This window comes from Cydia splendana, chromosome Z (assembly GCF_910591565.1).
Source record: "Cydia splendana chromosome Z, ilCydSple1.2, whole genome shotgun sequence".
Taxonomy (NCBI): domain Eukaryota; kingdom Metazoa; phylum Arthropoda; class Insecta; order Lepidoptera; family Tortricidae; genus Cydia; species Cydia splendana.
Window position 1 is genome coordinate 12,791,113 of NC_085987.1, and position 12,393 is coordinate 12,803,505.

A 12,393-nucleotide genomic window follows, 5' to 3' on the forward strand; every position below is an offset into this window, starting at 1 on the left:
TGCCGCCGTCCCGGAGAGTCACTCAGGCATATTATCTCCGGTTCTCATCTTGCTAACGGCGAGTACTTGCACAGACATAATCTCGTAGCCAGAATTATTCACCAGCAGCTTGCTCTTCTATACGGCCTTGTGGGTTATTCCCACTAGTTACCACCAAGTTCTTACCAGTGGTAACTACTGGGATTTTTTTCCCACCTTTTACCACTGGTAACTACTGGGAAAAAAAATTCCCACTAGTTACTACCAACTCGGCTTGGTAGATAGATAAATTTAATCCGGATAATAAGTTTTTTTCTACTTAACTAGAATGAGACTCTTCTATTTTAGTTTTTACACTTATACCGGTAAAACCGTTTTAATATTTTTGATCACTTTTAAAGCAGATTACTGAATCACTAACTCACACATAATTATTTATTACAGCACGCTACATTTATACTATATTATTTACACTGTTTTTATTAGTATTGAATTCTAACAATATTTTGGTGGTAACTACTGGGAAAAAAAATTCCAACCTTTTACCAGTAGTAACTACTGGGAATAAAAATTCCCAGTAGTTACCACCAAGCCGAGTTGGTGGTAACTAGTGGGATTTTTTTTTCCCAGTAGTTACGTGGTAAAAAAATTCCCAGTAGTTACCACTGGTAAGAACTTGGTGGTAACTAGTGGGAATAACCCGGCCTTGTGGACCGTGAAGTACCGTACTACAAGTACTCACCTGCACCAGTTCTCGAAAATGGTCGTGCTACGCTCTATTGGGATCGATCTATCATCACTGACAGGACTATTCTTGCCAATAAGCCTGACATCGTGCTGATAGACCGATAGCAGCGCCGAGCCGTGCTCGCCGACGTCACTATCCCACGTCATGCTCCCTGGAAACCCCACTGTCTGTTTTGTGATTTATTGAAACGTAATGCTGATGTACACAATATGTACTGAATTAGTACATACTTTAAAAAAAATTGTACCTCAATAGATCGAGAGTACAATTAACTCAATTCGGACTTGCTGTAGAGCATCTCCCCAGCAACCCCAAAATTTAATTAAAGAAAATTCACGTAAATACTTACTTTTTAGCAAAAAGACGCCTAAAAAAATTGTACTGCAGTTTTTAACGTTGATCGAGTTAGCCGTGGCTAGTTAAATTACCTAATTGTCGCCAGGATGCAAGCGCCTCCAGCCGACTTCTCAAACGTACGAAACTTTGTATTTTTATATAGGTACAATGAGATACACACATTTTATTTATGTTATGAACTTGGTTTCTGGTGAGAGTTCCAATGTTTTCTTGTCAACCAGCAATTGCTTGTAGTTGCATTGATCATAAACGTATGTACTTATTTTTAGTCGTACCTACGTGTTTTTTACATGACATTATTGAAGTATCTTGATAACGTTAAAACGAAGATTAGGTACTTTTATTTTTATTGCTAGGTAGGTACTTATAGGAGTTATAATTCATAAAACCATATTTTTTATCTATATAATTTTTTTAGGCGTCTTTTTGCTAAAAAGTAAGTATTTACGTGAATTTTCTTTAATTAAATTTTGGGGTTGCTGGGGAGATGCTCTATATTAGCAAGTCCGAATTGAGTTAATTGTACTCTCGATCTATTGAGGTACAATTTTTTTTAAGTATGTACTAATTCAGTACATATTGTGTACATCAGCATTACGTTTCAATAAATCACAAAACAGACAGTGGGGTTTCCACGGAGCATGACGTACTATCCCCCATGATGAGAATCTCGTGAAGGCCGAGAAGGACAAGTCCAGCAAGTACCTAGACTTAGCTCACGAGATTACCGCCATGTGGGATGTTGACTCGACGATCATTGTTCCGATAATCGTGTCAGCGAACGGTCTCATAGCGAGGTCTCGACCAACACCTAGAGACTCTTCGCTGGGTGGTTGGATCAAGGGTCAGATGCAGAAGGCGGTAATTTTGGACACGGCTCGTATAGTACGTCGGTTCCTCACTCTGCGGCCCTGACCACCGGCAGCTTGGGCCAAGCCCCGCTGCCGGCGGCACCCTAGGTTAGGTTTTTTATAATGTGTTTATATGTATTTTTATTGTTTTGTAAGCGTTTTTATATTTTACTTTTATAGTCATATTATAAATAACCTAACTTAAGACGAAAAATAAATTAAGAAATAAAACAATATTTAGCTTATAAATTTATTTTAAAACTATGCAGTGGCTTCCGGCAGAGTGGTGATGATGTCCGAGTCACCAGGATCGGTGATGGCCAGCGTGCACACACGGTAGTACTTGCCGCAGGCAGTGCCCAGCTCAATATTGTTGCCACTGTAGTGGTGGACGCCGGTTTTAGCTAAGTAGGCATAGTACTCGATCTCCGATTTTCTGAAAGTAAAATACCTACTATGAGCAGACTGCTAATGAGTAAATGGTGTAAACAAAGGTGATTATGGGTAAGCGTCAGGACCCCTGGACCACTTGAGATATTTGTTATTTAGATAATATGAAAATACACTACCTTTTTGCTACTATTTGGTACCTAACTTCAAATAATTAGTACCTCGATTGACAGCGAAAACCCGAAGAACTAAAGTGGGCATGCATTCTGATGTCTGGACCATTTTATTTTACATGGTTTGAGACAACGCAACTACATGACATGCTAGTCAATATTTACTACCTTTTTAGTACCTCAACATATATTTTTAGGGTTCCGTACTTCAAAAGGAAAAAACGGAACCCTTATATGATCACTCGTGCGTCTGTCTGTCCGTCTGTCACAGCCCATTTTCTCCAAAAGGACTGGACCAATTAAGTTGAAATTTGATACACATATGTAAATTCGTGACCCAAAGACGAACATGTTACGTAAACCAATGAATTTTAAACATAGATGCCACTTTTGGGGGGTAAATGAGAAAATTAAAAAATAATGTTTTTTAAACTATATCGTGTGTTACATATCAAATTAAAAAGCTCATTTTGAGAATCTCAAACATATTTTTTTTGTAATTTTAAAATAAATAGTTTAGAAGTTATTTAAGAAAATAGCCAAAAAATTACCATTCCCCCCCCTTTATCTCCGAAACTACTGGGTCTAAAATTTTGAAAAACAAAAAGATACATAATAGTTCTATACCTATAGATGACAGAAAAACCTATTGGAAATATGCAGTCAAGCGTGAGTCGGACTAATTACTCAGTTTTTGATCTGACCCCTACGGGTTTTTTAAAGGCAATTCACTCGCGTTTCACATATAAAAAATACATTCTAAAAATTGGGTAATGTACGGAACCCTTGGAACGCGAGTCCGACTCGCACTTAGCCGGTTTTTTTCCATTCTTTTTGGTTTCCAGAAAAAAATTAAATACGTTCAAAAAATAAATTTTAGATAAGTTTTTTTTTGTTATGTATAGCATTTGTTTTTGGAATAAGTAAATATATGATTGTGGCTATAAAATCATACACTTAAATAAAAAGAATAAAGTAGTTTTTATATTTAATTACACAAACAGGTCCACCCGTTCAGACCCGTTTGTGTAATTAAATATGTGTGCAAAACGCGAGAGTTTAAAGTGTTATAAAGTAGTTTTTATTATTAAATCATGTACAAACAACAACACTCTTAACTGTATAATGTTGGACCTTATTACAAAGACATGTCCACCGATGTACAGTTAACAGTGTGGCCGATGATACTTACTTTCAATTCTAGTTAATAAAATGCTTCTTTTTATGTAAGTGTATGATTTTATAGCCAGAATCATATATTTACTTACCCCAAAAACAAATGCTATACATAGCAAAAAAATTTTAATATATAATTTCTTTTTTGAATGTACTCTTTTTCTGGAATACCAAAAAGAATGGAAAAAAATATATGTTGAGGTACTAAAAGGGTATTAAATATTTACTAGCATGTCATGTAGTTGCGTTGTCTCAAACCATGTAAAAAAAATTGTCCAGACATCCTGACGCCAGAATGTATGGCTACTTTAGTTATTCCGGTTTTCGCTGTCATTCGAGATACTAATTATTTGAAGGTAGGTACCAAATAGTAGCAAAAATGTAGTGTATTTTGATATTATCTAAACATCAAATATCTCAAGTGGTCCAAGGGTCCTGACGCTTACGATTATGGCCATAAAATCAAATAGGTAAAGTGTATAATGCGTTAACATTTTTTCTGTCAGGCCTCTTCACAAGACTGTTCCTGTCACGTTATGAAAATATCAATATTTTATCAAGTAAAAAAAATAAGCTGCAAATATTATTTTCACTAAATTTAATCACAATGCAACTTTCACTGCGAGAATCACCCAGGTATTTCTCAATTTTGGTAAGAAATCGAAGTATAATGAAAACTAGGGTGACTGCTACAGTTATTGAACTTATTTGCAGAGCCCGGAATTATTGTGGCATTTATGAACTGTCATAGGGAGTTCTCATTTATCGACTTCCGATACTGATATTGATACAACATAGAACACAAAATATTAAAAAGTTATAAATGTTATAATAGCAAAAGGATATCTGACAGTATAAGAAGTGAAGCAGTGAAGGAAACGAAAGAGGTATGTCAGGATCATAGCAAGTGGAAATCCGTGGTCTCTGCCTACCCCTCCGGGAAATAGGCGTGATTATATGTATGTATGTATGTAAGAAGTAATTTAGCTGATAATATGGAAAAGAGATGACTACTTATTTATTTTATAAAGAAACTAATGGAATATTCGTTAGTACTAAAACAGAGTTTGAATGTGAAATTGTAAGAACACGGAACTGAAGAAATCAACTACTCAAAAGTTATCTAGAAGAGATCACTCTTTAGCTATGAGATCGCTACTTTTTTAATATTTTAGGTATACATTGTATCAATATAAGTACCTATTTTGAAAGTCGTAAATGAGAAATCCCTAATGACAATTAAAACTGCCACGAGAATTCCGGCCACTGGTTATTGACCAGAATATAGTAATTGGCCACTCCTTACAAATCTAAAAGAAACAAGCCAATTGAAACCTTATTATTAAGAGTGGCCAATAACAATAGCAGTCACCCTATTAACGCTTTCAGTGCCGGGCGCCCCATTTCCAGTACAAAATATGTTTTTGGCAGTGAATGTGTTAAAGTAATTTCTGGAAAAGTCATAAGCACATTCTGATAATTTACTAAGAATATACACTTAAGTGGTCTTCACATTGGGTGTGAATTCACACATCGCTCCAGTATGCATGATATAACTATATACACAATTACACATAATATAGCACTGGGACACTCGTAAACTGGAGTGATATGCGAATTCTCGTCAGTGTGGTAACCACATTAATTACAAAGCAGCAAAACCATGGACAGTTCAAAAATTCTATGTTGTCATCTCCACACTATACTTACTGCCACCTGCGATTTTGCAGCTAATGCTAATGCAGCTAACTTATTAATCCCTCAACTCCCAGGACATTGCCATCCAAAAAAAAACTAGTTTAAATTTAGAATATTATTGAGCCGATCCAATATCAAATTGGTGGAAGTTGAGGGGTTAAAGCAGAATGTTAACAATGAAATAGATAAGTATGTATGTTCTAAGGGGTCATCCATTAATTACGTCACACGAATTTCAAGGTTTTTTGACCCCTCCCCCCCCCCCTCCTTGTCACACTTGGTCACATTTGGCAAACCCCTCCCCCCCTGGTGTGACGTCACATTTTTTCAACGAAATCGGCAAATCGAATTAAGTATTATTAATTTTTTGTCAAAATATTAGTAAATTTATAACCCAAAACTGATTATGAAAAAAAAATTAAACTGTTTTTGAACTGTACAGTAAATAAAATGATTAATATATCATTTTGGTTACTGATGAAGTTAAAGTGACGTCACAAAGTTTGGGACTCCTCTCTCCCCCTTGTCACAACATGTCACATTTTCTTGACCCCCCCCCCCTAAACGTGTGATGTAATTAATGGATGACCCCCTAAGTATAGAGTTGAATACTTATCCATCCCACATATACTGACTAAAATACTATCCTACGTCTTACCTGTTAACATGGAGCTGCAACTTTACAAAGACTACTCCATAGGTTTCCCTTACAACTCATGAAGTAGTAAAATATTCCAGTGTCAATTACTTACACAAAGTAATTATGTTCTAGAAAACATAACATATATAGGCTTATATTAAGTAACATTATGTATTAGGAATGTTTTACCTATTCACTAATAGGGAATCCATACTTCTTTGTCTTTGAAAGACTCCATATGGTTGTCAAGTAAGCTCAAACACAGGTTGTAGTTAGTGCAAATAAAGATTACAAAGAATTGGTTATAATTAATTTCAATGTAATCCTGTGTAAAAACTTGAGACAACACAGTTCCCTGTAACTAGCCATGTGGGAAACTCTACTTCTCAGTAGTCTCACCTTAGAGGAGGGGCATTCTTCGCTATGATGACCAGCTTTGCCTTTCCCTGTCGAAGAGTCTTCAAGGTCTGCTTGTAGCCAAGGCAGTATTTGCCAGATTTCATAACAAGCGCCAAGCGCGAGTTGATAGACTCGATGGTCTTTTTCTGTAACACATAAGATTAGGTTAAGGTTTTCAATGTATAAATAAACCATATACCAGTAAGGGTCTGATAAAAACAATAAATATAATGAGATTTACTATAAAGTGAACGTTACAACTTTCTGGCTACTTACTGGTCATGTAAATGGTGTGACTTAACCTCAAAAAATACTACGTGGATAATCAAAATGTACGCAACATCTCAGCGTCGCCAATTATTAAATAAGCGAGCCTATCATGTTACGTTATTAATCTAGGACTTAAAAAGACGTTATTCAAGATAGAAATCCAGATAACCAAGCTAAGTCCTATGAAAAAAGGGAACACGTGTTTAACTTACCTGTTTCTTAGCAGCAACCATTGTGTTGATGGGTAACAACGAACGCTGAAATAATGACAAATATAGTTATTACACTCGTTGAAACCCTTGCAGAATAAAGTTCACAAAATGAGAAAAATGATAGAACGTACGCCTAGACGAGCGCTCAGTCAGCCAAAGAAAGAATGAAAGAAAGAACGGTAATGATGAATGAAACGCAACCGCACCGGCACCGGTATCACAATCCGCTCAATCATTCAATCAGTGTTGCCAACTCGGATTTTGAAAAAATGCTAGGCTAATGTCTAGATTATGCCAAAATTATGCCAAAGGTTTTTGAAATATGCAAAAAAAAAATGCTAAGGCTCTCCGAAACATATCGCGCGAGTGACTAAAAACAATTGAGTCTAAACCGTAAAATTATTCAAAGTCTAGACATTATTAGAAAGTGTGATTTAAAAGTTATTAGGTAAATAAACATTTTTATTTCTATTTTTTATGATTTTTTTAGGTGAAATTCAAAATATCTTACTTTTGAAAAATTATAAAAAATAGAAATAAAAATGTTTTTCTACTTTAAAACTTATAAATGACATGTGCAAATAGTGTGAAAATAGATACTTGAATAAAATTCTGAATTAAATGCTTTTTTTTTGGGTTTCATACAACATATAAAATTTCAAAGTGGTTGAGCACCCCCTTGTAGTTGAGATAAAGTTACGAAACTTGGTGTATTTTATCAGAATAATAAGTGTAACAAAATAAGGGGTCCCCGTAGAAAAATAAAAAAAATGTTTTTAGAACCACCCTAGTCGACGTCCATCCGCCCACATAAGTCAAAATTCATATGAAAATATGAACCACATAACCCCGGCTACACACGTAACGATAAATCGTAGCGATTAAACTGTGCAGTCCGAACTGCGCAGTTTTATCTACCGTGTGTATGACAAATCGTTACGATAATCGACAACGATTTGTCATACACACGGTAGCTAAAACTGCGCAGTTCGGACTGCACAGTTTAATCGCTACTATTTATCGTTACGTATGTAGCCGGCATAAGGCGATGGCGCATATTGTTGCTGCCAAGTTGGTGCAAACTTGGCTTAGACTAAATTATGGTAAAAAATATGCCAGATGCTAAATGGAAAATTTCGGTGCCAAAGTAAGTGAAATTATGCCAGATCTGGCATCATTTATGCCAAGTTGGCAACACTGCATTCAATATAGTCGTTCAACCCATTCCACACGAAATAGCCAGCCCAGACGGGACAATTTTTCACCAATCTGAGCAGAGGCCCTACCGCGAAAACCGAAATTCGCAAATTGCGGGGATCTGTCTCTTTTACTCCAATGAAGGCGTAATTAGAGTGACAGAGAAAAATGCCCGCAATTTGCGAACTTCGATTTTTGCCGTAGCCCCTCTGATTAAACTTTAAGCCCCCATTCCTACGGGCGCTTTTACAACGCGCGTTAAAAAAGCGTTTGAATGACACAAATGGATACATGTGTATTTATTCACACGACAGCGGTGGCGCTTTTTATCAAGCGTTGTTGGATTTTCGACTTGAAGCTTTGGTCGTTAAATCGAATTTAGAGTGCGGACAGATTCAAGCACTTTTTTAACGCACGTTGAAAAAGCTCCCGTGCGAATGGGGGCTAAGGCCTGTCCAGACGAAGACAATTTTTCGCCAATCTGATTAAATTGTCCGATCAAAGATGATAGAATAGTTTTTAAACATGAATTTAGTATTAAACTGGATTGGGCATGAGTGGTGAGGATAACTGACAGAACGGGGTAGTCTTACGTATCTTCCAGTAGGAGTAGCAGAGAAAGCGCTATTATTGTTTGTCCTTATCACAGTCTCACATATTTTTTGTTGACCACAATTTTTTTAGTATGGATAATGGTGGGCAACAAATAAATTCGACCAATCACAGTGTCGCATTTGCGTATGTTTTGTCCCTCACGAAGGCACGCATATACCACTTCTATACGATCCTACCTACCTTCTATGTTTTTAAAGGTTTTCGAATCTAGCCCCCTCCTCACTCGTGCGCGAATCGCGGCGCGAAGCCGCGAACGCGAGTGTGGCGTCGATTTTCGCAGACAGCGAAATCGACTCCACACTCGCATTCGCGGCTTCGCCCGCGATTCACGCGCATAGTCTGGAGGGGGCTTCTGAGCGGCTACCGCGAAAACCGAAATTCGCAAATTGCGGGGATCTTTCTCTTTTACTCCAATGAAGGCGTAATTAGAGTGACAGAGAAAAATGCCCGCAATTTTCGAACTTCGATTTTCGCGGTTATAGCCCTGTATTCGAGATTTGTTTTCCTGAGGGGCTACCGCGAAAACCGAAATTCGCAAATTGCGGGGATCTTTCTCTGTTGCACCATTGTGTGAACATCTACGTGATATAGGCCTACAGTTGCGCATTGCAAAGCATGGCTGGGCATGGACCATCCTTGACCACTGTGTACTGGAGCCTTTAGATTTATGATGATAATAGAGCCCTCTTAATTGAAAAAATGCCCCAGAACGAAAATACTGGCGTCAAAAATTGGTATTCTTGCGTCTGCACCTCATTTTATCGGTAATATCGGTCATTATCGGTGGTTGAATTCGGCGAGCCAAATTGGCGTTTGCATCCGAACGGCCTGATTTGATCAGACAATTTAATCAGATTGGCGAAAAATTGTCCACGCCTTTACTATTATTTAAAGTGGTAACAGACTATCGCACCGGACCGCGACCTTGGTGCGGTGCGGAGCATTTATCGATAGTCTGTAAGCTTCCATCGCACATAATTATTATTAATAGCGGTGCGGTGGGCATGCACGTCGCACCAACTGACAGGTAATAATAATACTGGTGCGCTCCGCACCAATTTCCATAGTGTGTAAGCTGCGTCGCACCGTTTGACAGCGGGGCTACCGCAAACTACATTCGACGTGTAACCTCTCTGTCGCACTTATAAATTCGTACGTAAGTGTGACAGGGAGACAATACGTCGAAAGTGGTTCGCGGTAGACCCTCGGCTTTCATTTTCAGTGGAATGTTAAACGTCAATTATACTACTATGACGGGAGTACAGCGATTTTTCTTGCTAAGTTTATAATTAATTTTGTTGATATTCTCTACCTGTCACCATTCTCACTGACTCTGGCAAAGGCCCTAAAGGCTGCCATTTCTCTAATATACTATATATATATCATGTGATCAACATGGATCCCGAGATCATAGGTGACGCGGAAAGACAATCCATCATTGAAATCTTGGAATTGTATAAAGATTTCCCGTGGTTATGGGACTTAATCCACGCCAAATATTTTGATAAGGACGCTCGCTCGCAATCATTCGAAGTCCTTTTAGAGTGCTACCAAAAATACTTTCCCAATGCAACGGTCACCAGGATATCAGGAAAAAAATTGAATACTTAAGATCATGTTACCGGCGGGAGCGAAAAAAGGTTGGTAAATAAATCAAGTTTTTTTTTTTAATTGTATTCAATAATGTACCAAATAAAAACAATAAATCATAACATACAAAAATCTTGCTAACTTCAGGTGGAGTCCAGCAAGACTACAGGAGCTGGCTCAACGGAAATATACCAACCGAATCTCTGGTACTACCCATATTTAAATGTATGAGTATATTCTGACCATCCTAAGTTTTCATTCCAAGTACTTATCAAGTATGGATAGCTTATAGGGATGTGTATGCATTCTTATTGCAACGTTTGTGCATAGTTAGTGTGGTCAGAGTCTATTCAGAGGCGAATAAAAAAAAAGTCAATTAAAGATCTGTTTTTTATAAAATAGCCCCTTGAGATGATATATTATGTTAGGTATATGGGACAGTAAGCTGCAAAGGCTACCTTTTCTCTGCAGCTTACTGTACTATTTACACTTTTAATTTTCAAGTCCAGTCAACCTATTTGATTTCGGTACCCCTTCATAATGTGGCAAGTTATGAAGTGGCCCCGAAACCAAATTGGTTGACTGCACAGTTTTCACATTTTGTAACTATTATTTGGAAAGGGTCTAGTGATCCTACAAATGTTAGCCAGTTTAGTGAGTCATGGGGAGTATGTATTTTTCTGACACTAATATTATTGTTATAAATAAGTATAAGTAACATATATTTCTTCCCTTTAATACTGCCAAAATTGGTGTGACAGAGAGGTGACTGATAATAAAATTATTGTTAATTATTATTAGGTATTTAGTATGATTATTCTAATTAGGTGCCATAAAAGCTGTGATTCATAAATAATAATAATTAGATTATTAATAGCATATTGTTTTATTTCTCACATTAGGTACCTACACATGTTTGTTGTTGACACAAAAGTTGCTGTTTTATTTTTTTATTCCAGATACTAAAAGGTTTTCTAAAGTAAAAGTAAGGTAAACATACTAGTACTCCACATGCTATTGCCCAATAGATGACACCTTGCTGTCATCGCTATTGACAATGAGTCAAAGACAATGAATGATGAAGTTTCAAGATGACATGTACTGGGAAAATATGTACACATTACCTAAATATATAGCAATCTGTCTGGTCTAGTGGTTAGTGACCCTGCATATTAAGCTGATGGTACCAGGTTCAAATCCTGGTACCGCCATTTACTTGGGTGATGACAAGGGAAATGAATTGTTTCATTTGTTATACACAAAGTTAACTACATAGGTATGACAAAAGATACAATTGTTTCACCTCTATATAGTCTTTGAGAGCTTCAAAGATAGCTTGGCAGGTCTCTGGTATTATTTCTGAGAGCATTGGGACGATATGGTCGTGCAGAATTTCAGTTCTCTTAGGTCTCTGCCAGACGCTAGATATTTTAACGTCGCCTAAAATTAGTGGCAATTGTAGCCACTACCAAGGCGATTTTAGTTTGTTTAGATAACACTGGAGGCATTCTTTTTTGAAAACTTATACATTTTCGTGGTGTCATAGCAACTGGACGGCAATGTAGCCAGTTGACGAAATAAAAATATGCAGGTACAATGCTTCAAAGAAACTGATTTGCAAAGATTTTCATGCAAAACTATGGATTGTGTTGTCTTAGGCTCTCTACCTACCTCTAAAAAGCAAAGCCGCATTGAAGCCCTTAAGTTTTAATTTAAAATTATAAAGGATTCCATTGCAAAAATTTGATGAAAAACACGGAAATATGGGACACTTGGCAACACTGGCGCACGTGTGCGGCAGTCTGTAAGCTAGGATCGCACCGTTTTGACGGTCCGGTGCGATAGTGTGGAAGCCCACGCCAGTAAAGCAATTCCTAGAACCGCTCCAAGGTCGCGGTCCGGTGCGATAGTCTGTTACCACTTTTATTCTGTGGTAACATTCCGAACGTGTGTGGCCAGGCTTAAGTTGCTCGTGCGTGCCTAGCCTAAATGTCCGTTGGTGGCATTCGTTGCCCCGGTGTGTACGCACCTTATAAAGTCACCTCATCGTCATGTCGGATAACCAATCAGTAGGGCTACCGCCAATACCGAAAATCGT

At 37.5% G+C, this 12,393-nt stretch overlaps 1 protein-coding gene and 1 long non-coding RNA gene across 2 annotated transcripts; one reads left to right on the top strand and one right to left on the bottom strand.

The window, feature by feature from the left end:
- Positions 1-2,171: 2,171 nt before the first annotated feature.
- Positions 2,172-7,114, bottom strand: LOC134805262 (large ribosomal subunit protein eL30). The gene is made up of 4 exons (XM_063778576.1): positions 7,025-7,114; positions 6,894-6,938; positions 6,412-6,557; positions 2,172-2,371 (listed from the first exon to the last, which is right to left on the bottom strand). The coding sequence occupies exons 2-4, from the start codon at positions 6,912-6,914 to the stop codon at positions 2,197-2,199; spliced, it is 342 nt and encodes a 113-aa protein (XP_063634646.1). The 5' UTR covers positions 6,915-6,938; positions 7,025-7,114; the 3' UTR covers positions 2,172-2,196.
- Positions 7,115-9,924: 2,810 nt separating this feature from the next.
- LOC134804989 (uncharacterized) lies at positions 9,925-11,171 on the top strand. The gene is made up of 2 exons (XR_010146226.1): positions 9,925-10,345; positions 10,443-11,171. It is a non-coding gene; the product is annotated as an uncharacterized LOC134804989 (long non-coding RNA).
- Positions 11,172-12,393: the final 1,222 nt, after the last annotated feature.

Coding starts and splice junctions, on each gene's coding strand:
- LOC134805262 (XM_063778576.1), bottom strand. CDS start 6,914: ATGGTTGCTGCTAAGAAACAG. Junction 6,558..6,893: donor TGGTTGCTGCTAAGAAACAG/GTAAGTTAAACA, acceptor TATGTGTTACAG/AAAAAGACCATCGAGTCTAT. Junction 2,372..6,411: donor AAGAATGCCCCTCCTCTAAG/GTGAGACTACTG, acceptor TTTTACTTTCAG/AAAATCGGAGATCGAGTACT.